Source organism: Clytia hemisphaerica, unplaced genomic scaffold (assembly GCF_902728285.1).
Source record: "Clytia hemisphaerica strain Z4C2 unplaced genomic scaffold, Clytia hemisphaerica genome assembly, whole genome shotgun sequence".
In the NCBI taxonomy this organism is placed as follows: domain Eukaryota; kingdom Metazoa; phylum Cnidaria; class Hydrozoa; order Leptothecata; family Clytiidae; genus Clytia; species Clytia hemisphaerica.
Window position 1 is genome coordinate 77941 of NW_027103599.1, and position 24632 is coordinate 102572.

General features: G+C 35.7%; 4 protein-coding genes and 1 pseudogene across 9 annotated transcripts in view; 1 reads left to right on the forward strand and 4 right to left on the reverse strand.

Annotated features, from left to right (window-relative positions):
- The window catches only part of LOC136802001 (uncharacterized), a 253117-nt gene that overhangs the window by 77832 nt on the left and 150653 nt on the right, over positions 1–24632 (forward strand). The window lies entirely within an intron of this gene.
- On the reverse strand, positions 118–8693 carry LOC136801985 (transmembrane protein 223-like). Of its 5 annotated transcripts, none has more exons than XM_067058685.1 (6): positions 8567–8693; positions 7476–7846; positions 2881–2932; positions 2477–2553; positions 2036–2163; positions 118–394 (listed from the first exon to the last, which is right to left on the reverse strand). In XM_067058685.1, exons 2-6 carry the CDS (start codon positions 7520–7522, stop codon positions 255–257), a joined length of 444 nt encoding a protein of 147 aa, XP_066914786.1. In that variant the 5' UTR covers positions 7523–7846; positions 8567–8693; the 3' UTR covers positions 118–254. The 5 variants fall into 5 exon arrangements, with proteins under 5 accessions (XP_066914786.1, XP_066914785.1, XP_066914782.1 ...); XM_067058684.1 differs by having other exon boundaries at positions 8558–8693; XM_067058681.1 differs by lacking the exons at positions 7476–7846; positions 8567–8693 and adding an exon at positions 6262–6549.
- LOC136801987 (arylsulfatase L pseudogene) lies at positions 9597–14413 on the reverse strand (annotated as a pseudogene). The gene is made up of 3 exons (XR_010845937.1): positions 13860–14413; positions 11633–13587; positions 9597–11425 (listed from the first exon to the last, which is right to left on the reverse strand). The product of XR_010845937.1 is annotated as an arylsulfatase L pseudogene (transcript).
- LOC136802015 (elongation factor Ts, mitochondrial-like) lies at positions 14539–17101 on the reverse strand. The gene is made up of 3 exons (XM_067058716.1): positions 17065–17101; positions 16493–16770; positions 14539–15275 (listed from the first exon to the last, which is right to left on the reverse strand). The coding sequence occupies exons 1-3, from the start codon at positions 17099–17101 to the stop codon at positions 14661–14663; spliced, it is 930 nt and encodes a 309-aa protein (XP_066914817.1). The 3' UTR covers positions 14539–14660.
- LOC136801988 (DNA-directed RNA polymerase II subunit RPB3-like) lies at positions 17944–19218 on the reverse strand. Its single transcript, XM_067058687.1, has one exon. It carries the CDS (start codon positions 19146–19148, stop codon positions 18327–18329), a length of 822 nt encoding a protein of 273 aa, XP_066914788.1. The 5' UTR covers positions 19149–19218; the 3' UTR covers positions 17944–18326.

Below are 24632 nucleotides of genomic sequence, written 5' to 3' on the forward strand. Positions count from 1 at the left end.
AGCTAATTTAAGCGGGAATTTGATGCCAAAAATTTGTTAGTCTTTGTGAACCTTTAAATGCCCAATTTTAATTTTTATTAGTTCTCATAACAATCAAGCTGCGGTTCCGTACTCAAATTTCAAAATCTTGGGTTATGGTATTTTCTTACAAAACAGAAAACGAAAAAATATACAATAAAATCAAAAAAGTAAAAATTTCTATTTAAAAAATAATACTTATTCAAAATTCCTTGACTATCTTTAAAATAATTATGTCATTTTTTGACCTGTCCAAAATTTCTACTTATACCAACTGTCCGATCGAAGAGAGTGGGTTGTAGAAAATGTCCACTTTTGTCAACCAAGAAATGAAAACGATGATTCTTCAACTTCAACGGTATGTTACCAGCTTGCGCTGAAAATGAAAAAATGTGCAGTGAGTCTCGCTAATTCGAACTCGAACGAGGAGTCTATTTTGTTCGAATTATAGAAAGATTCGGATTATTGAAAGTATTTCACGAGGGTTTCTCCTTGACGGGGAATGAAGAAAAGTTCGAATTATAGAAAGAGTTTGAATTAAAGAAAGATTCGAATAATAGAAGTTTGAATGAACGAAAGTCCACTGTAATTCAATTTAGTGTTGTCGTCGGATTCATACATCTCTACGAAACTGCAGTTAGTAAAGAAAAATTCGTTAAATACAGTGTGTCCCAAAAAGAAAAGTGGACACATTTTTATATAAAGTAAAATCCTCATAATCATGCGAGGCTTTATGACTTGTATACTTAATATTTTAATCTCAAAAACCTATTCAATCATCTTCGGAATGGAATATCTATTGATTGACGGGGAATTTCAATCTTATTTCAATTATTCTAAACCCACTTTAGATAATGCGTTTTGAGGACTTCACTTTATGAAAAATGTCCACCATAGGGTCGTCCAGGGTTCAGGTACCCACAAAAGATTTAGGTACCCCCAATCATTTTGGTACCCCAAAAATCTTTAGAATTCTAAAGTAACCCCCCAACTTTGAGTTACCCCCTTTTTAATTATTTTATTGTTAAAAATACAAAAAGGGATTTTTTGCTCTTTTGTCATTCCTGGGAAAATACTTCCATGGCAGCCAGCACTTCTTTTTCAACAAATTCAAGGGTGTCATTTTTTACTATAATTTTCCAGGGTTTCAAGAGATTTTTATTTACTACAAACTTTCAAGGGTTTCTAGGGTTTTTAGTTGATCTTTGCTAGTTTTCAAAGATTTCAAGGAAATCTGTCGACAAAAGGAGAAAGGTTGAATTTTCAATTTTTGTGTGAAGGAGGGTCCTTAAATTGGCTGATAATTGTAATTGATAATTTTACAACCACCCATTCTATCACCCAGACCTGCCAATCTCATATAATTCCAGTGGCACTTAACGGGTTAAAAGGTAAGCCCCCTAAGAATGAGCGTGGAATATCCCCTTGAGTCTCAGGGGTTCCAAAAGTATGTTCTCTCATTTTTAAGTCACTGCGATGTTTGTATCCCACGCAATGGGAAAAATTTTGTATTTCTGAAAGTTAAAATGGCTGAAAATGGCCACAAAATTTGGCATTTCAAGGGTTTCAAGGGTATAAATCTTGCATGTCAAGGGTCCCCAAAATAATATTGACTTTTCAATGTTGTTTCAAGGGTTTCAAGGAATTCAAGGGTGATGACTTCAGACAAAAACAACAGCCCCCGCCCACACTAATGAAAATTCAGGTACCCCCAAACATATCAGGTACCCCCTAAATTTAAGAATACTTCTAGGTATCCGGCTTTTTTAACACTTTTTTTCTTTAGGTACCCTCAAATCTCTGGGGGTGGGGGGTGGATCCTATGTCCACTTTTTGGGACACACTGTAAATGTCAGTACAGCACCACCATCTTGTGACTTTTTGATTTTGTTTCGGAAGTAATAAGCATACATGATCGATAAATGGAAATGAATACTGCCACAAGCTCAATATCTGTATGGCTGAGAAGTATAAACATGAACGAGAAGAAATGTACACAAGGCACAGTAAATCTAACTTGTGCGCTGTTGAATGGCTGAGACTTCAGTAATGGGCGTGATCGTTTTGAAAGGTGTTCCTACGGGCGTTATTGTATTGATTAAAACATTCGAGCTGTTCTTCATCAATGTGATGGATGTAACTGATCTGAAAAAGGAGAATATATTGCGAATAGACTTAATCATACGAAGTGTGAACCCATATAGTCTTTTTTTTAGTTCAGTAAGTCTTCCGTAAGAAAAATTCCCTTGAGGTTGAAACTTCACGAATCTTATGAGGCTTTGGTAATTTGGGGTAATAACGAAGATAAGATAAGAATTTGCTGATTTCACATGTAAGTAGACACGGGGCTATGGGAGATTTCAGCCAAAATAATCTCAGGTGTTGGCCACCTGAAACCACAGGCGGGGCTGCAGAAAATCCATCATTTGAAGAGAATCATTTCAATAACATAACAAACCTAAGTGACAAGACACAAATGGTCACCAACATAGCGGTCGATGTACCAATCACAAACAATGAGAATCCAGCACGGTACTAAGAGAAAGAACAATTGAAATGACCTCTATAATGGAATCAATGGAATCAAGTCGATTCAAACTAAGGTCTAATGTTGTGACGAGCGACTTTCTGCCTCGTCTAATAGCAAAATCTGACGACAGATCTTCAAACAAATTCATTACTCGACCAAGTAAAGTTATTGTATCATTAACTTAAGACGTCAAATTTGTGCTTTTCAATAGGAAATACCTAAATATCTTTATTGTATAAATTCATTCAACTATGGCTGTATAAAACTTGTTGTGCCTTTTTACGTCAAAAAGTAGTCAGACTGGTCAAATAATAACAATGGGATGAAGAAACCTTCCAATCAGCTAATGGTAGACGTGTGCTTCCTTCTTTCCTTTTCTCCGACCTACAAAAAAAAGTTCAAAATCTAAATTCCTATACAAGAGGCATATTGGTATCATTCATAAGCTAATCGATGAACAGTTAACCGAAAAGGAGAGTCCAGGGCGACATATAACGTCAAAACAACGTTAATGTAATATCCATAGCAGCCACAAAAACGAGTCCACCCCACTTGTTAATTTTTCGATTTTTTACAAACCTCCCTGGACCTTATAAGAACCCCTTTCGTTTAGTAATTTTTGCGAAGCGAATGTACATGAGCGAAGCAGTTTTGCTATCGTGTGTGCGTACCTTTAACTTTCCATTCTTTCAACCATCTGAAAGGCAGGAGATGGGAAAAACGTTTAGTATCTCCGAGTCGCGCGACAATGAATATTAAGGGGATAAAACATGAAGGATATTCCAGGAAATGACAGAGAAAATTATCTCCACTATATTAAATTTGACGTATTCGAATTTGAAACTCCGTGTATGACTACTTGGCTCGTATTCAATCGAGCTCCGAGCGAGAGAACAGTAGAGTGGCTTTTTTTGAGACGGACAACGTTATTTTTAAAGACACGTCGCCGGAAAACATCGGTGCGGTGCTCTATTCTCCTTGCAGATTGTAGAACGTCGCCCGGCTCGGAAGGGTCTTGATGATTAGACCATACTGGTTTCTAGCCGTCAAAACATTAAAGATGGCGGCAACAAATGGAGACAACAAATATGTACTGCTCCTCGGTTATTTTTCTTCGATTTTCATGCTTCAAGAGTCGAATTGGATCATGTTTTCTGTCTGATTGGCACAAGAACTGGTGGATGATAAAGTTTTCTTATTATACCTCCCTGGATTTGATGTTTTGTTTCAATTCTGTTGGTTTGGAATGAGAGATGCATTTTCTTGAAAAAAACAGGACAAGTTTGCCAATTTTGACAACAAGCTAACTTGAATTTTGCCTGTACATGTAAATGAATTGTAACAGGGCAAAAAACTGAATATTTTTGGAGAAATCTGACCATGTTGTGCCTGGAAATGAAACACTTGCAGCTTTAAAAATAAAAAAGTCTGAAGTTCCTTGCCTTGGCTTCATTCATTTTGTTGTTTGGAAAAATTTGAACCTGGAGCAAAATTAACTATAGATTGAATTTTACTTGGTGCTTCTTCTACAACAATGACACTCGACTGGTAATTGAAACCTCTTTGAGGAGGAAATTATATACGGTAGCAGCTTATTTCCAACACTTTTGAAGCTGACAACCACAGCCAGGCGGCCTCCTGATGGGTGATGTTGATGAATAAATGTTATGTCAACCTCTGAAAAAGTAAGCTAATCGTAAAGACATTGAATATGGATGTAAACAATCGGAAATCACCTTACATAACTTTTTAAATTAAAAGTTTTCATCGTAAACTTTGAAATGATCTTCCGTTTTGATTAAAATGTGGAAAACGTGTCGTGAAATATGAAATTATCTTTAAAGAATTGGTTTAAACTATGGAAAACTTTTGTAGCAAACCATGAACATTTAATTTTCATGCGTTCAAAATTTGGAAAACTTTTGTCGTGAGAACATGCAGCTTGCTGGAAAAAATTTGTTTTGCTATTTTTGATAACTTTTTAAGATCATTGAAATAGAACTTTAAAGATGACTTTTATGTACACAAACAGTATGAAGTAATCTATATGTATCAAGTACTAATGCACAAACTTTTAATTACAACTGGGTGAGAATATCTACTGTAAGAAAACGACGTTTGATAGCTTGAACGGTCAACTTGCTTTTCTTTATGATGGTTCATATTTATAGTACTTTAATGCGATAAACTTTTGCAAGAATTAAATTTCGCGGTTGGGCTAATCCCCAAAATTGAAACATTTCGCGGGGACTTAATTTCGCGGATGGCACTATTGTGTGACAATATTCTTACAATTTTTTTGCCTGTACTGTCAAATCACATTGGTCGTTGGAATGCGTATTATTAGCACTTCTTTGATGCCAGTAAACATTCAAACAGTTTTTGAGTTTTGTTTTGAAATATTTTGCTGAAAAGGCCTACTCAAATTTTCAATGGGATTTAATTTTGCAGATTTTTGGGGATGACACCCAAATTTGTGAAATCCGCAAAATTTAATCTCCACAAATGTTTATCGCATTTAAGTATATATTTTTGCGACCGGGTCAGAAAAAAAGTTTCGTCATTGGACCGGTTTCCGGTAACACTAAACTTTTTTATTTTCGCCTGAGCTTATAATTTTTTTTTTGACATGCATCTAAAACATGGAAAACCTTTGTCGTCAACTATATATAATATTGTCTTCCACGTTTAAAATGTGAAAAACTTTTGTTGATTACAATCGCAATTTTTTACGTACTAATTGAAAATAAGGAAATAATTCCTGGTACAGTATGAATTTTTTTTTCCTTTTTGATATCTTTTCTGAAAATAAGCCACCATCACTAATAACTGGTTTTTGCGCTGGTTTGTGTCGTTTTTAGGTTAAGAAATTAATTGATCGTTTGGTCGGCAGATAAAACGTCAGAAAAATTGGATTTTCAAACTATGTGTCGGGCAGAAATCAAATCCAACGAAAATATTGAATAAATAGCTACTGTATTGCAGTGTTCGGAAAATTAAGAAAAATATTATCAGTCAGTTGGACAGCGCGAACACTAGTTATTTGTGATTGTGGCCTTATAAAATGTTTTAACTTTTCAGAATGCTTTTGAAATGGAAAATGGCTTCTGAGAGTGGAGTTTTTCCCTTTAGGGCATTCTTTCAGATTAAAACTTTTTTCCAAGTTTTTTTTCCTTTTAAACATTTTTAGTTATTCCGTTTTTTTGAAAATATGAAATTTTCCTATTATTTGGAACTAAATGTTTTGCTTGCAACTTGCGAATCGAGGTGGCTCTGGATCGCTTCGCAACTTTTATACATATACGGCTTGTTAAAAAATATTTTCAGATTTCACCCCTCCCTCGTTTATTAGGGACCTGAGAGTATATCGTTCCATATGACAAAAGCTTGAGATTCCAAGATGTAAATTAAAAAAAACGAGGCTTGCTTACTCATCAATGGGGCATCCAACTAAAGAATACAGGCATGCTTTGAAACATGACTAAACTCATGTAACCAGTCACGAAAAAAATAAGGTTTTCTTACTCATCAATGGGTATCCAGCTAAAGAAGGCAGGCATACTTTGAAACATGACTGAACTCATGTAACCAGTCACGAAAAAAAAGAGGCTTTCTTACTCATCAATGGGTATCCAGCTAAACAATGCAGGCATGCTTTGAAACATGACTAAACTCATGTAACCAGTCACGAAAAAAAAACGAGGCTTTCTTACTCATCAATGGGTATCCAACTAAAGAAGGCAGGCATGCTTTGAAACATGACTAAACTCATGTAACCAGTCACGAAAAAAACGAGGCTTTCTTACTCATCAATGGGTATCCAGCTAAAGAAGGCAGGCATACTTTGAAACATGACTAAACTCGTGTAACCAGTCACGAAAAAAACGAGGCTTTCTTACTCATCAATGGGTATCCAACTAAAGAAGGCAGGCATGCTTTGAAACATGACTAAACTCATGTAACCAGTCACGAAAAAAACGAGGCTTTCTAACTCATCAATGGGTATCCAGCTAAAGAAGGCAGGCATACTTTGAAACATGACTAAACTCGTGTAACCAGTCACGAAAAAAACGAGGCTTTCTTACTCATCAATGGGTATCCAACTAAAGAAGGCAGGCATACTTTGAAACATGACTAAACTCGTGTAACCAGTCACGAAAAAAAACGAGGCTTGCTTACTCATCAATTGGTATCCAACTAAAGAAGGCAGGCATGCTTTGAAACATGACTAAACTCATGTAACCAGTCACGAAAAGAAAACGAGACTTGCTTACTCATCAATGGGTATCCAACTAAAGAAGGCAGGCATACTTTGAAACATGACTAAACTCATGTAACCAGTCACGAAAAAAAACGAGGCTTTCTTACTCATCAATGGGTATCCAGCTAAAGAAGGCAGGCATACTTTGAAACATGACTAAACTCGTGTAACCAGTCACGAAAAAAACGAGGCTTGCTTACTCATCAATGGGTATCCAACTAAAGAAGGCAGGCATGCTTTGAAACATGACTAAACTCATGTAACCAGTCACGAAAAAAAACGAGGCTTTCTTACTCATCAATGGGTATCCAACTAAAGAAGGCAGGCATGCTTTGAAACATGACTAAACTCATGTAACCAGTCACGAAAAAAACGAGGCTTTCTTACTCATCAATGGGTATCCAACTAAAGAAGGCAGGCATGCTTTGAAACATGACTGAACTCATGTAACCAGTCACGAAAAAAACGAGGCTTTCTTACTCATCAATGGGTATCCAACTAAAGAAGGCAGGCATGCTTTGAAACATGACTAAACTCATGTAACCAGTCACGAAAAAAACGAGGCTTTCTTACTCATCAATGGGTATCCAACTAAAGAAGGCAGGCATGCTTTGAAACATGACTAAACTCGTGTAACCAGTCACGAAAAAAACGAGGCTTTCTTACTCATCAATGGGTATCCAGCTAAAGAAGGCAGGCATGCTTTGAAACATGACTAAACTCGTGTAACCAGTCACGAAAAAAACGAGGCTTTCTTACTCATCAATGGGTATCCAGCTAAAGAAGGCAGGCATGCTTTGAAACATGACTAAACTCATGTAACCAGTCACGAAAAAAACGAGGCTTGCTTACTCATCAATGGGTATCCAACTAAAGAAGGCAGGCATGCTTTGAAACATGACTAAACTCATGTAACCAGTCACGAACCATTGTCCAACACCAACCAATGTTAATAGTTTATTGAAGGCTGTGGATTTCTTATGCTCGTAAATCACTACATCACGTGGTGAATTGATGTACGTTCGATGGCGAAAGGCCTGGAAACGAGAACAGAAGAGTATACGTAATTCATATCATCCTCAAGGAGTTAGGGAGGGCTAGATGGAATACTATGGTTGAAAAATGTGCCGTGGTTATAGGTAGGAAATCCTATCTAGGTCACGAGACATTGTATTTTTAATACAACAAAATTTCAGCGCTTGACCAAACAGAAGCGCACCGGATTTTCAAAAACAATAGTAACAATGTTTTTTTGCGATTTTCACTTTTTTGCTTGGAGAAGCGTTTGAAGCACTCTATCTAGCCCTTTGGACTTCTGTGAAATCTGTGGTTACCATACGCCAACACGAGAATAACGCAACAAACTCAATTTTAGTGGCGAGCGGCAAATCTCACTCCAGTATTCAGTAGCTTAATGGTACTAAATTTATAGGCCCTTGCTTTATTCCTATGTTGGAATTAATTTGCACTAAAACTATATGAAGGGGGTGGAGTGCGAGCAGACAAATGACGTCAGAAATGTCTACCAAAGTCATTATGCGGTTAGTAAAGAATGTCGAAACCACTGATCTTAAGTACAGTCAACTCTCTCTAATTCGAATCTTTCTGTAATTCGAACCAAAATATTGGCCCCCTCAGCTGGAAAGTGAACTACTCTTTGTAATTCGAACCTTTCTCTAATCCGAATAATATTCTTGGTCCCTTGAAGATCGAATTAGAGAGAGTCAACTGTGATCGAAGAATGATACCTTTGTTACCCTTGGTAGCCATTTGGATCCAGCGAATTGAGATGACTTTCTTATTCCAGTAAGAGAAAGGTGACGTAATGTGTAAAGCCACATTTACATGGTATTTAGAAATTATTTTTATTTTTGTTCTATATTTCTGAAAAATAAAAATAATGATGCATTGAACGTACCTAAAAAAAATTTTATTTGACACTTTCAAGATCGAATATTTTAATTTAGAATATTTTCAGATCTTAAAGGCTTTGTTTTTAAATAAGAGTGATATCGTTTGCTTACTCGTCAATCTTAATTTACAAGCTTTTTCACATTGGATTGAAATGATTGTGGAGCAAGATCGGTTAGAAAGAGTTTACGTCAGCACAATAAAACAATAAGGAGATACCGTCCTGATATGAAACATGTGTCCAATATGAAACGGGAACACTTATGTAAAAATGAAACCTTTAATTTACCGTGGTAAACAAGGCCTAACTTATATGAGTTCTTTACAACGGAATTGCTTTTTTTTCGCAAACGTCCAATCTGGTTATGATAACACGCAAAAGTAGAGTCAAACGACTGAGGCTTGGCCTTTGCAAAATATACTGAAAATTATTGAAGAAATATTTGATTGAAATCAAATACGACACACCCTTCTCACATACCCGGTTGGATTTTTTCAGCCAATTGGGAAAAAATAATGGACTGAAACTCGACGGGGCTTGGGATTTCAAATCTTTTGTTTTCAAGTCAGAAAATTCAGAGGGGATGGGGAAAATAGTAGATACTTTGCAGTGAGGATTGGTTTATTGGATTATTTTCAGTGTGGGGATATTTTCCACCGGGTACGATATTTTGGCCAATTTTTCAGTGGATCTGTGAGAAGGGGTGTAATAAGGAGTGTGTGTGCAGATGAAAAGGCACGGGATGAAATATTTCAAACTGGTATCCCAATTTTTTAGAATATTATAACACAGTCTAATTGATAAGCCTATGAAATCAAAGCGCGATGTTTTGGTAGGCTTTAGGGCTATTCTGATAACAAAGAAGAATTCGATATAAAGAACGGGAGATTTAAAAAAATAATCAAGTTTTACATGTTACATTCAACTTTCTACAAAATTTGATGATTCAACAAAAACAGTTTGGAAAATCACCACAGCATAGAGTTTGATCCAATGAAAAAGAATTCATTTCTTTCGATAATTGGTTAGGTACATTGAAATCGACAGTTGAATTAAACTCAAATGCTTTACTCGCCGCCAGATGCCACACTCTTTCGAAATTCGGGTCCGATGCCAACAACGGTGAGTCTTCGCTGGGTCCAGTTACAAGGTCGAAGATAAGAGGTTTGCGTAATTTCTGGACCGTATCTCCATAACATTGATATGGCCTTGAAAGATCCTTGTGAATAATAAAATGTATTTTCCAGACTTTTCCGATTTCTTTTTCTTCTAAAGTGACCGCATGAATGTTACTTCCACAATAGTGAAAGAATTCTCGATTCACGTGATTTTTCCGTCCAAAAAGTAGCTTGGAAATATCTTTTCCATCCAACTTATTATCGGGAAACTCAACGCCTCTATCATAGGAAACTCGCATGAGCGATAAAATAGTTGGAAAGATATCCAATAAACTAACAGGTTGGTTCACCACCAAACCTCGTTTGAATTTCCCAGGCCACTGGAACATTAAAGGTACTCTTATACCACCTTCAAAACTGGTAGCTTTCCCGCCACGATAGATTCCAGGCCAACCTCCTTGACGCTCACCACTAATCAAATTATACATAATTGTCGCAGGCCCATGATCAGACGCGAATATAACCAGTGTCTTTTCAGTAAGATTTAGACTGTGGATTTCACTCAAAATCTGACCAACACTCCAGTCTAGTTCAAGCATTGAAGCCCCGTACGAACCATGTTGACTCCGGCCGACAAACCGTTTCGCTGTAGCTAAAGCCACGTGCATTTTATGATACGAAACATAAGCCATGAATCTTTTATCTCGATTCTTGTTGATAAAAGACTTAGTCTCGTTCACCAAGTTAGCTGTAATACTCTCTAAATTTACAGTTTGCTCGACAACTTGGTTATTTCGCATGACAATGCAGTTGAATTGACGAATCAAATAAAAGTAAAAGACATGATAGCTGTACCATAAGATTGCAACCGTTAACAATAAAATAAACACAGCTCTGCGAAACGGTTTAAATACCAAGTAACTCACAACAAAAGCAAGTAAAGAACCAAAGTAGCGATAAAAATTTACCACATTTTGGATGTGATACATTTCGCCATGTAATCCGTACAGCGGCGAGTTCCCGCATTCCATTGCGTTAGTTAACGGCATCCCGTAATAATAATCAAAACCTTTTCTCAACGGATGATGACAAAAATTTTCATCCTTGTGTTTAAAAGAAGGAATGTTTGCCTTATTCTTTTTGTGTGTGTTTTTCTTACCGCAATGCAAGCCTAGGTGCCATTTCCCGAAAAATCCGTTTATATAACCGTTTCGTTTCAATACTTCTGCAAACGTAGTCTCGTTCGGTGGAAGTCCTCCTTCAGCAGTTGTATATTTGATGACACGTGCTTCTCCTACTCCACGCGGTTCTAATCCAAGGCGCACGGGGTATCGGCCTGTTAGAATCGCAGCACGACTAGGTGTACATACTGGAGCCGCAGCTAAGGCGTGTGTGAACTTAACACCATTAGTACATAACGAGTCGATATTTGGTGTTTTGATTGTCTTGTTACCATAGCAACCGATGTCGGCAATACCCAAATCATCCACTAAGACGAATAAGATGTTAGGTTGATGCCAGGTTGTCTCAGCTCTGGTGAAGAGTGTCAGATATGTGAAGAAGATAAAGTGAAGATGATAATGCATCTGTAAACAGAAGAGAATTAGGATAATGATTATGTACTTTTTGTAAGAACTAATCTTCAAACCTAGAGTGTTCTTATGAAATTGGTTCTATGAAAAAGCACAAATTTCATTCTCTCAATAACAGATACTTCAAAATTAGTAGCTCCTCCTCCACAAAGTTCGCAAAAAAACCTAACTTGAGTCTATAATAAAAATTGAATAACTTACTTTGGCACGAAATGCTGGCTTAAATTACCATCCCAAAGTACCTATGTGTATTTTTTGTTTCTCTTATTTTCCTTACCTAAAAAAATAACAGTATCATTAAGTTGGGCGAAACTTTATGATTCCATTTGCAAGATGCCAAGCCAGAAGGATAAGTGATAAGTTAGGCGATGTTAGAACCTACAAGACCCCAAAATTTCGTGAATTCAAGTTTTGCAGTTTTTTTTCATTTAAAGAAATACAATAACGACGCAAAAGGAGCAGAATTCTATCTTCTTGAATTTCCAGTTTAACCTTCAGAAGTTTTAGAAGTTTCACTTATTCAACATGGAAACGGAAAGTAGCTAGGCTGCACGTATCCCCTCTGATATGTTTTTATATAAGGGATGATAATCGTGTATAAAACTCCCGTCCAAGAGTTACCCCCAAACTTGGGGCGACCTGTTTCAATTCTCTTAAAAAGGTTTAGAAATGCAATGATTGTATTAACCTCTAGCCACTCAAAACACAAAGACACGGGGTACCTTTCAGAAGGGAATTTTATACAAGGATAGCATCCCATATATCAAAACATATCAGAGACAATAATGTGCAGCCTAGAGAGCAGCCACTAAAAAAATAACCGTTTAAAATGTATAAAAGCTAAAAAATTATTTAAAAAAATTCACTATAAAAATCATCCTGTAATTTCAAAAAATACGCATAAAAAATCGATATAATGGAATAATAATAACCTAAGTGCATATATTAATTGTGTTTTGCATAGATAGATAATAACAAATTTTAGTCTCATGGACTAAAATTAATAAAAAATTAATATAAAAAATAAATTTCAGAGCTCTTTAACAATACCTCTTCCCCCCGAAAATTAATTACATAATGCTTACCCCAACAGTCACAGAGAATCGAATAATAAGATACTAACCCTGTTCGCAGCCCCAGTGGAGCTTTTTCCCACAGCGGGGAATAAAATTTCCATCGAAATCCCCAAGGGGATAGAAATTCTTTTCTTCCAAGTTAAAAAAATCCAATGAGGATGGTTTTCAAGTGCAAATTTCTGATTGAATTTCAAATAGGGATGCAACGAAAGTCAATTTCACAGTGGGGCTGAAAGTGTAGGATGTTTTTCCCACTGAAAACTGAAAATTTCGAGTGGGACAGAGATCCCATCGAGTCTGCAACACATGGGTGCTAAGATGAACAGAGACAATGTCAGATTATATCTCATAACATAAGTTTTAAAGTGAAGTGTGGTAAACTAAAAGTGTAGTAAAGTATAAAATCTTGAAATGGGCTTTTCCAGAAAAATATTTTACCCCCACTGCTGAGGATATTGATTTTTTGAAGTATCGAACCCCCTGGATATCCACTCTTATCAATATGCTCAACATCCTGGATATCCTCTCTTATAAAGATGCTTACCCCTGGATATCGTATTTTTTACTTGAAAAGACACTTTACCCCCTGGATATCGGCTCCCTTATAGATATTTAACCCCCCCTGGATATCTACTTTTGAACAGAAATCGTTAACCCCCTAGATATCTGATATCCTCAACAGGTGGGGGGGGGGCACGGTCTATTTCTGGAAAAGCCTAATTTGAATTATCTCGTAATCAAATTTAAAAGTCTTAAAATAATATAAACGATATACATCAGCTAACATAAAGACGGAAAAAAACGAAAGAAACCAAAAGAAAATGCATTCTTACAAAGAAACTTTGTACCATGACTTACCATACAAAATCCAACCCATTTTGATTCATGTACACCAAGAAAACGGTGAACAAAATCTGCTGTGCAATTAGACTGGGCATAATCCAAATGAAAGAATCTGCATCCACAGGCTCGTTCTTGGACCCTGACCAACCAGCACAAAATTTGACACCAAAAACTCTTTTGAATTGTCGCGGTAAATGGAAAATTAAATTGTAGGCAATGAAAGGCAATGATACGATCCTGAAAAAATAGGAAATGATAAAACAACTAGTATCTTCTTTTCGGATGAGGAAACTTCAAATGGTCAAATATCTCAAACACTATTGTCCCTTATATCTATGGTTGGAAAGAACCAGAAATTTTGAGTAAAGGGATATGATTATACGACAAAAACAGTTGTTTTGTATGTGTAGGGAAGAAATTAGCACTTTTCTTGTCCAGAAGTGGTTTATGGACATGTATCAGCGTATCAGAACAATATGAGATTCTGACAACAATCTAAAAGAAATTACCTTGTAAAAATACCAGATCCAGTAAAGAGTGCCGCAATTTGAACCAAAACCCAAGTTGAATCTTCAATCACACCAATCAGCTCACTTTGTAACAACAAATGAACCCATGAGATAGATTCACCAGCAATGGTTAACCAACCCATTGGTCCATTCCAAAAAGGTACACCAATGCACATCGCTTCAGCCCATAAGAAAATAGGTTCACCAATGGTTGCTAGGAAACGTGCTAAACAAGGATGTGAAATCCAATATGGACGACTATTGCGTGCAGGCACATATTGTGATGGGAAGAAATAACGAACCAATGGATTTAAGGATATGATAACAACAAGCCACCAGTTCAATGTATTTTTCTGGATGACGTAAACATAAGGGATGATTGACAGAGCGGATAAAATACCACCCATACGCCACCACGACAAGGGTGGAGGGTTTGGAATGAAAGAGCTGACATTGATTTCTGATGACTCATCACGGTTGTTGGTTGGCTTTGGAGATTTTGTTCTTTTCTTGACAAAACTCATTTTTTGACTTTTTTCATTGATATTTTTCTGAAAAAATAGATACATATATTGTTACCAATTATGACAACTTTGCACTGTAAAAACATTTTGTGATTTACCCTACTATTAAAGTTAGATAATTATAAACAGTAATATTTTTTCAAGTAGCAATTCAATTTCATGTGTTACTATTTTATTTTCTAATAATTAAAAAAATATCTAATTGTCTATTCCAGAACAGAAACTTTATTACAAGCATTTTCTTGAATTCCACTTTAAATTAATTATAAATTATACATTAACTGGTCAAACCATACCGAATAAAATCAACAACATCTGCTTGGTTTTGATTCAAAAGTTCGGCAACCGTAACTTTATCATTTAATAAAAATTCTTGTCCAAGTAAACTTTCTTCTTTCGAGACATCATTACTTGGCTGCAAAGCTATTGGATTCATACCAATCACGTGCTGTGAGAGATCACGTGCAATTTTCTTTAAATTCTCCACATCAACATCTGTTGTCTTTGGTTTTAGTACCACAACACCGGCAAATTTACCAAGCAAGCTACCATTAGAAGTTACAGTGTTATTTCCACCATGCGTAGAAACTCCAATGATATTTTCTTGGTTTGTGGTCATTGCTAACGCACGTTTTATCTTCATATTCTCACCGATCTTACCTACAAGTTGAACGAGGTGCTCCTCAAGGGTCACATCAAGCGATGGATGTTTCATCTCTTTCAAATCATGCTCTAAAACCATTTCTCTTAAATGAGTGATCTCTTGGTTTGAGGAAACCTTCATGTTTTGTTCAATAACCTTTTGTCGGAATTTCAGAACAGACTGTGCAGTTGAACCAACTAGCTCAGTGAAGAGTTCATTACGTGCCACAAAATCTGTTTCACAAGCCACCTAAAGAAATTTCCAAAATATTTGAATTTGGAATAATACTACATCAACTTCAGCTGTTTGATGCTGGGAGAAATAAAAGAATTGACTTTTTAAGAGGAAAAGGTACTTGCTGTTCAGAATAAGCAATATCTTTTAATGATAACAAGTGATACTTTTATGGACCTACCTGGTTACCAAAACTAACCAATGAACATTGAAACAATGAAACACATAAGACATAACTGGTCAAAATACAAAAATATATAAAATGAAAGCATATCTATTGGTAGAAATTATCAATACTATTGAAAAAGACTTACGAAAAAAAAGTAAAAAAGTTATTAAACGCTTTTCTTTATAAAAACAATACACTATCAGAAAAACGCACAGCTTAATAAAGGTTTCTAGAAAACAAAAACGGCGATTTCCGGCATTTTCGGCCGGAAAAAATTTTTCGTCATGTTCATGTCATATTCTGTCATGTTTTGAGTATTGCGCATCTTTCTGCAAAAAATCAGAAAAAACTAAGGATGAAAATTCGAGAAAATGTCAAAAACCCGGTTTTTCCGGCATATTCCCGGCATTTTCAGCCGGAAAAAAATGTTTTTCGAAAATCGGGCTCCGTCACATTTTACGTATTGTCATTTTGCATCAGTGTGCAAAATTTCATAAAAAAATATAAAGTACAGCTCGAGAAATTCAAGAAATACTGTCTTTCCGGCGAAATATAGGTTGTTCCGGCGATTTTTTAATAGTTCCGGCTTCAAAAATCAATTTTATTGAAAATTGAAACATGCTTGATGGTGGGCATTGCCATTAATAATGTTTATGGATGAAAAAACAACCAATTATAAGGAAAAAGTCTAATGAAAATTCAGAAAAACGGTGATTTCCGGCATATTTCCGGCATTTTCGGCTGGAAAAATTTTTTTCTCAAAAATCGGACCCGGTCATGTTTTGGGCATTGTTAATACGCATCTTTAAGCAAAAAATCAGAAAAAACTAATGATGAAATCTCGAGAAAATGTCAAAAAACCGGTTTTTCCGGCATATATTTTTTTTTTCGAAAATCGGGCTCCGTCACATTTTGGGCATTGCCATTTTGCATCTTTGTGCCAAAAACCAGAAAAAACTAATGAGCCAATCTCGAGAAAAGCTGGTAACAGACGGACGGACGAACAAAGGTTAATTTATAGGACCTCCAGGTAGGTCCAAAAATGGGAAGAATTTAACCAAACCTCTACAAGTGCGATATAATTTTGTTCAGTCAAAACCCCAACAAGCCCTTCACTAGTTGACCGACTTTGAAGTTTCTTGGCTTTGGCCCATCCCTCTTTTTCAGCTTGCTGGTGTAACCATATTTCTGCTTTCTCCATGTCATTCTCGTAAAGTTTCATAGCTTCATTGCATTTAGTGAAAGAGTAGCCAGTCTTTTTACGTAATGTTGTCAATTGTTGTTTGTTGATTGCATTCAAAATTGAATTGGTTGAAAAACATCGATGATTATTGAGAAAACCTTGAAACAAAAAGATACAACAAATAGTTTTAGTTATAAATATATTTAGTAAAATCATTGACATTATACTATGACACACTTTTACGGCTGGTCAAGTCAGATCACAGGAAGTAATCTTACATATTAATCGAAAAATGTTTACGAGGGAACATTTTGCAGGGCCATATTCCATCTAACAATGTGTTGAATAAGAAGGCCTCAGTTTCAAAACTCTATGCCATTTGGTACTGTCGATCTCAAATGTTTTTACTTTTAAACGTGTGAAGATTCCCCTATCAAGAACTTCAAACTTACCGTGTAAAACCTTTCTCTGACGAAGTATTGAAGCCATTTTAGAAATTTTAAGGTGCCTTTTATTAAGAAATCAATTGCTAGAAATAAACAAATAAATTATCATTTTACAGAACTCATCAAGATATCCTTATTCAAGTAAGAGTAGATTTAAGGTTTTAACGTGATTGTAATAAAAAGCTGTACAAAGATTCTAAAGAAAAATGTATGGAAAGTATCTGTGTATGGTCAACACAGTTAACAAAGTCCAAAAAAAATAACTACTAATCATAATGATTTAATATCTGCTAGAAAATTTCAAGCTATCTACAAAACAAACAAAAACATAAAAATATGCCAATAAAACATTTGGAATAGAAAAATTATTCGATTGTTATTCGTTTGAATTCCTTGGAGGAGCAGGAGGTATTGGTGGTAACCCCTGGCGACGTCGTTCAGCTTTCAACTTATTGAATTCTTTCTTACAGTTGCGGTAAGCTTCAAAATAGTCCTCACATTTGTCTTTATCATAACCGTTATCCGATAGACATTTGTAAGACGCATTAGCCTCATCCAAACAAAAATTAACACCACGGTCAGTCCATTTACGCGGGGTACCTGGACGCTGTGGTGTCCTTGCCTCTCCAGACATCTATTTGCACAAATTATATATTTTTGTTGTTTTTACTTTAATTTGTGCTGAAAGTAAAAGAAAGAGAAACATGCATAATATAATAGATATAAGAAAAAAAATGGTCAACTGTTCAGGTTTTTAAAGACACTTTACATAAAATATTGAAATACAAAAACAAACAGAAAAGGTAGAAAATTCTCAAAAAAAAAAAGTTTTATGTAACAAAAGTGACAAAAAAGGTATTTTTTTTGAATAAAACTTTTAGGGTATCCATGACTCGTAACAAAATCAATTTTTTTATCAATTAAAAAATGTTGTATCTTCTTAAGTTTTACAAGCATAATCTAAAGTGTGGTTAAATAAAATAATAATAATAAAAACAACAATGACACCAATGGTGGATATGTCCCTTGTATATATTGTATCTGAGAATACTGAATAAGCCTATTGCAAAATCAAAGTCACATAGTACATACTCTATTGTTTATTCATATCCATGCAATTTGGAATTGGGTTGAGTAAAAACAGTCCCATGTATATTGTAGATCTAAGAATACTGAATAAACGTATTGCAAAATCAAAGCCACAATAGCACTCTACTGTTTATTTAAATCCATGCAATTTTGATTTTTGGTAAACTAAAAACAAGACATCAAATGGCTAAAACATCAGCTGCAATTTCATGACTGTGTTGTGTTTGCAAGTCACTCAGTTTCTTTTTCAAAACAGAAAGTCCAGACAAGATAATTCTTTCAGGTCTCAGTGACCCAGATGTTTCGACATTGAAAAAGAACTTGTTTGGTTTAGCACCAACATCAAAATCACCTTGTGTTTGATCCTCGTCAAGTTGTGAATATTCACTTTTAGGCCATTCCTCTGGTCTTGGATATGTTGTATGTCTCATCACATTATCAGGATCATACTCAAAAGCCACTCCAGCTGTTGGATTCCATTTGGCATGCTCTTTACCAAACCCTTTTTTGGCATAAGCACGTAATTTCAGTTCTTGACCTTTTCGAAGCTTCAAAATAATAATATCGTTATTTTCCTGCATGTCACTATCATCATCTTTGTTTTGAGAAGTAACTGGAACAATTTTTGGGTTAGCTGATATCAAATCACGGCTTGTTATACGTCTTGTTGTATCTTCAGTGCATTTGACCTCAAGAGTGAATTCTACAGAACACTCAGGGCAAAAATCAATACATGTGCAATCTCTGGAGTAGCTCATCCCCTCGACTGATTCATCACATGTTAAAGGAATCAAACCAACACGATGGGCTATAAATTCATCATGTAGTACTGAAGTATTATTTTCAATTTGAACCCAATCAATTGCAATAGTTGGGACTTCTGAAATGAAGATCCTTCTCAAACCATTTGCCATGGACAAATCAGTATCCTCAAGTGTGAATTTGATATTTTCATCACTCAGTTCTGATATTTTGACTTTTGGTTGACTAGCGTAAGGCATCTTTCTCAGGAGGGTTCAATGATAATTGTATATGGTAGTTTTAGCTGAAACATAATGTCAAAATGGTCAAGGTTCTAGGCTAAAAGAGTTTTGCCAGAAACCAAATTAAGATAAACCCAAAAACCCTCTGAGCTTCACAAAAGCAGATAGTTTACAGGAATCTAAATTCAAAAAAATTCAAGAACTGTTTTTGAAACATTTGAAATGAATAGGATTGGCAGTTTTGAATAGCTATTTTACCAAAAACCAGACTTACGACCTGTAGTTGAATACTTTTGAAAACCTACGTATATCTGTTCTCTGTTATTATCATGTGTACCTGGGTTGGTAACTTTGCAACATTCCCAATTAAGATTGATTTTTGCAATGCTGTCCCAACTTACCACTGTAAACCACCAAAACTTTTAACACTGTTGCAGAATTTGACAATGCAGAAATAGCAGAATTTTTCAGCACTGCGATTCTTTACAATTTCCATCAGTTTTCAGAACTAACGACTGATGTGGTGGTTGGTGTAAACAGGCTGAAAGTATTTGAATTTTATCTGATCAAAATCAGTCTAGGATTAGGAATCCTCTAAATTATACACTTAACTTCTGAGATCTAAACTCTCAATTACCGTCAACTGCTCTAATTTGAGACGATTGGTCGAATTTGGGACTGGTTGATAGAATAAGAGAACGCCCGCCGCCTAACCACCTATTGCCTGATGGGATTAACAAATAGCGAGTGTGTGACTTGCTGCGCGAGTGACGTTAAACGCTCCATCGTTTTGCCACTAATTTGGTCTTCTTCGTTCCAGACATTCGCGTGTGTTCCACTACGAATTTTTTTTCATATTTCTATTTAAAAGCCTACTCGGTGCGAAAGAGAAGTCGTGTATTTTTTAATATGCCGTTCATTAACTCAAAATTTTATTTTTTTTCTTTATTGAAACAAAGACACGTGTACACTACAAACATAAATTACAAAACATTACTTAAACATAAAATATAGTCCCTCCCCCCGCTAGGAACTAACGTTATATCGTCAGAGGTACTAGACTATGTAAAAGAAGACTAAAAAAAAAAAAAAATAAGTAAATAAAAAAGAAATCTTGGAGAAGGAAGCTACAATTGTTAGGTAAAAGCCTAAAATAAAGCACCACTAAACCTGATACTTTTACCTTTAGACTATCTATAAACTAACTAAATAATAGCTGTGGAGGAGCTTGGAATTATACAAGTGAAATTGTACATTGTTGTTTTATGGTTTCATTGTTGGAGTTATTTATATTGAAGTCGTGTTATATTGTTTTATGGTTAAACGTTACTCGTGTTGTGGAGTTGATAATTGTTAATTGTTTTATTGGAGAAATATTGTTTATTGTTTTGTTGGAGATATTGTTTTATGGTTACCAACAACAAGGTAACTTACTTCAATTTTCATGGTAGCAGAGAAAAATGGCAACATCAGCATCATATAATAAAGCTCCTCCTCTGCTATCCCAAAGTAAGAACTATGAGGATTGGAAGAAATTAATTGGAATTTGGACGGAGCTTACAACATTAGACAAAAAGAAGCAAGGACCGTCCCTTGTACTCATCACTCTTGACGGGAAATCACAAGAAGCTGTATTGGAACTTTCGAGAGAGCAGATATCTTCTGAAGATGGAGTTCAAAACATCATCAATAGGCTTGATAAGATCTATGCAAAGGATAAGTTGACAGAAAAGTTTGATGTCATTGAGAAATTTGAGACTTATAGACGAACAAAAGAGAAGAAGATACGAGATTTTCTAACAGAATTTGACAAAAGATATTATAAGATAAAGAACTATATTAACTACCCAGATGATCTGCTAGCATACCGGCTTCTAAAAGCTGCCAATCTCGACAATTCTCATGAAAGACTCATAAAAGCAACAATAACGGATTTAGTTTACGAAGATGTGAGACAAAAGCTAATAAAAGTTTTTGCAGAAGAGTCTATCGAAGGAGATTTAGAAAGCAGTATGTCTTCTGTAAAAATCAAGTCAGAGCCTGCGTTTTATACAAATGAGGCCCACCCAGACGATTACCAACCAACATCATCAGATGAAGAAGGTGTGTATTATGTTAAACGTAATTACAACCAAAGATTTTCCTCACCAAAATTCAATAAAAAAGGAAACAATTGGCGCCAGGAGAAACCTGCTGTTCGAACTAAGGCAGATTATTCGAGAAAACCTGGCAAAAATCCACTTGACAAGAATGGCCGTGTTTCTAGATGTGTGATATGTGAAAGCGTATACCATTGGCAACAAGACTGCCCAGAGAAACAAAATGATACGTACATGGTACATGAAATCGTCCTTCATAATGAAAGCAACAAACCAGGTCAACTTAAACATCTAGTATCAGAAACTTGGAATTGTGGCTTGCTCGATTGTGGTGCCAGTAAGACGGTTTGTGGAGATGTTTGGCTTGATCAATATGTCAACTCTTTATCTGATGAAGAAAAGAGAGAGGTAAAGCATCATCACAGTAAAAGCCTATATCGCTTCGGAGACGGAGAACAAGTCCAGGCTTGTGGAAGAGTCTCAATCCCTGCTATTATCGGCAACACAAAGGTCAAGATAAACACAGACGTCATACCAAAGGACTTACCCTTGTTACTATCAAAATCATTCATGAAAAGAGCTGACATGATCCTGGATTTTCAGAATGACAGTGCAAATGCATTGGGGGAAACTGTTCACCTAGCAACAACTTCAAGTGGACATTATACCATTCCTCTGACCAAACCACGTCAAATAATTGCTTCAATAGACAAGCCTTTTGAATGCAATTTTGTTTTCATTTCGAAAGAGGACAAAAACATGCCCTCAATTGCTGAAAAACTTCACCGGCAGTTTGCTCACCCATCTCTCAATCAAATCTTGTCTCTTATCAATAAAGCAGGGGCACCATGGAGTAACAACAAGGAGTTGATATCAGAAATCAAAAGAGTAGACAAGGAATGTACAACATGCCAAATCTACAGAAGATCACCACCTCGTCCTGTTGTTGGATTACCCATGGCATCAAAGTTGACGTCAAATACAAAACTGGACGGTTGTCGTCTGAAAAATGCACAAAGATGGCGGAAAAAATTCAAGAAAATAATCAAAAATCACCATCAATAAACGACTTTTGCAGCCCGTCAAAGTGCATCATTAATGAAGAAAACGCACTAAAAGATACCCTACAATGCAGGAAGTGCCACCGTTTAGTCCATTATCTTTGTACAGAACTGCCACTTTACCAGATCCAGATATGCTTGTCATACAAATCAAGAAGTTTCCAGTGTCAAAACTGTACCAAAATCGCACCACAGGTAATGGAAAGGTATAATTCAAATGAAACATCAAAAATTGAAGGATTCAAAAACGAAATCAAAGCTTGTGAGAATATAATGAAAAGGCAAGACGAAGAAATAAACCATTTGAAAGCACAAGACGTCAATGTTATGGTCAACGAAATGAAAGAAACTATCGACACCAGAATAACCACGCTTGAAAAGAAGATTGAAAGCATCATCGAAAAGAAAGAAGAGAAAAGACCACCAATGAGCTACGCTAAAATCACATCCAAACACATCGAGAAAAACATTGGAGATGCGATTCGAAAAGAAAAACAGGAAGAGCAGCTGATTCGATCTACAGCACGCAACCTAATTTTTCATGGGATTGATGAATCGACAGATGAAACTGAAGAAGAAACAAGCTAGATGCTGAATGGACCTACCTGATGATGAAAGTTAGATAGCAATGCAAGGAGAAAAATGAAAAAAAAATCAGTCAGAAAGCATAACGCAAGAAATTCATCATTGATTGATGGTAGGGGGAGAGGAAAGGGTTGTAGGGAAAAAAATAAATAGAAAGTTCTGGTCGCAAAAATCAGTTTTATTGACAATTGAATCATGCTTGATGGTGAGCATTGTTATCAATAATGTTTTTGTGTGAAAAACATAGAAAATATAAGGAAAGAATCCAATGAAAATCTGCAAAAACGGCGATTTCCGGAATTTTCAACCGGAAAAAAAATTTTCTCAAAAATCGAACTCGGCCATGTTTTGAGCATTGCGAATACGCATCTTTCTGCAAAAAATCAGAAAAAACTAAAAATAAAAATTCGAGAAAATGTCAAAAAACCGGTTTTTCCGGCATATTTCCGGCATTTTCGGCCGGAAAAAAAAGTTTTTCGAAAATCGGGCTCCGTCACATTTTAGGTATTGTCATATTGCGTCAGTGTGCAAAATTTCATAAAAAATATAAAGTACAGCTCGAGAAATTCAAGAAATACTGTCTTTCCGGCGAAAATGGGTTGTTCCAGCGACTTTTAAAATAGTTCTGGCTTCAAAAATCAATTTTATTGAAAATTGAAACATGCTTGATGGTGGGCATTGCTATTAATAATGTTTTTCAATGAAAAAAAACAGGATTTGAATGAAAAAACAACCAATTATAAGGAAAAAGTCCAATGAAAATCTAGAAAAACGGCGATTTCCGGCATATTTCAGGCATTTTCGACCATTTTCTCAAAAATCGGTCTCGGCCATGTTTTGGGCATTGTTAATACGCATCTTTGAGCAAAAAATCAGAAAAAACTAATGATAAAATCTCGAGAAAATGCCAAAAAAACAGTTTTTCCGGTATATTTCCGGCATTTTCGGCCGGAAATGAATTTTTTTCGAAAATCGGGCTTCGTCACAATTTAGGTATTGACATTTTGCATCAGTGTCCAAAATTTCATAAAAAAATAGAAAGTACAGCTCAAGAAATTCAAGAAATACCGTTTTTCCGGCGAAAATCGGCTGTTCCGGCGATTTTTAGAAAGTTCTGGCTTCAAAAATCAGATTTATTGACAATTGAATCATGCTTGATCGTGGACATTGCTATTAATAATGTTTTTGTGTGAAAAAACAACGAAATATAAGGAAAAAGTCTGATGAAAATCTGCAAAAACGGCGATTTCCGGTATGTTTCCGGCATTTTAGACCGGTAAAGATTTTTTCTCAAAAATCGGACTCAGCCAAGTTTTGGGCATTGCTAATACGCATCTTTGTGCAAAAAATCAGAAAAAACTAATGATGAAATCTTGAGAAAATGCCAAAAAACCGGTTTTTCCGGCATATTTCCGGCATTTTCGGCCGGAAAAGTACGTTAATTGAAAATCAGGCTCTGTCATATTTTAGGTATTGCCATTTTGCATCAGTGTGCAAAATTTCATGAAAAAATATAAAGTACAGCTCGAGAAATTCAAGAAATACCGTTTTTCCGGCGAAAATAGGCTGTTCCAGCGATTTTTAGAAAGTTCCGGCTTCAAAAATCACTTTTATTGACAATTAAACCATGCTTGATGGTGGGCATTGCTATCAATAATGTTTTTGTGTGAAAAAACAACGAAATATAAGGAAAAAGTCCGATGAAAATCTGCAAAAACGGCGATTTCCGGGATATTTCCGGCATTTTCAGCCGGAAT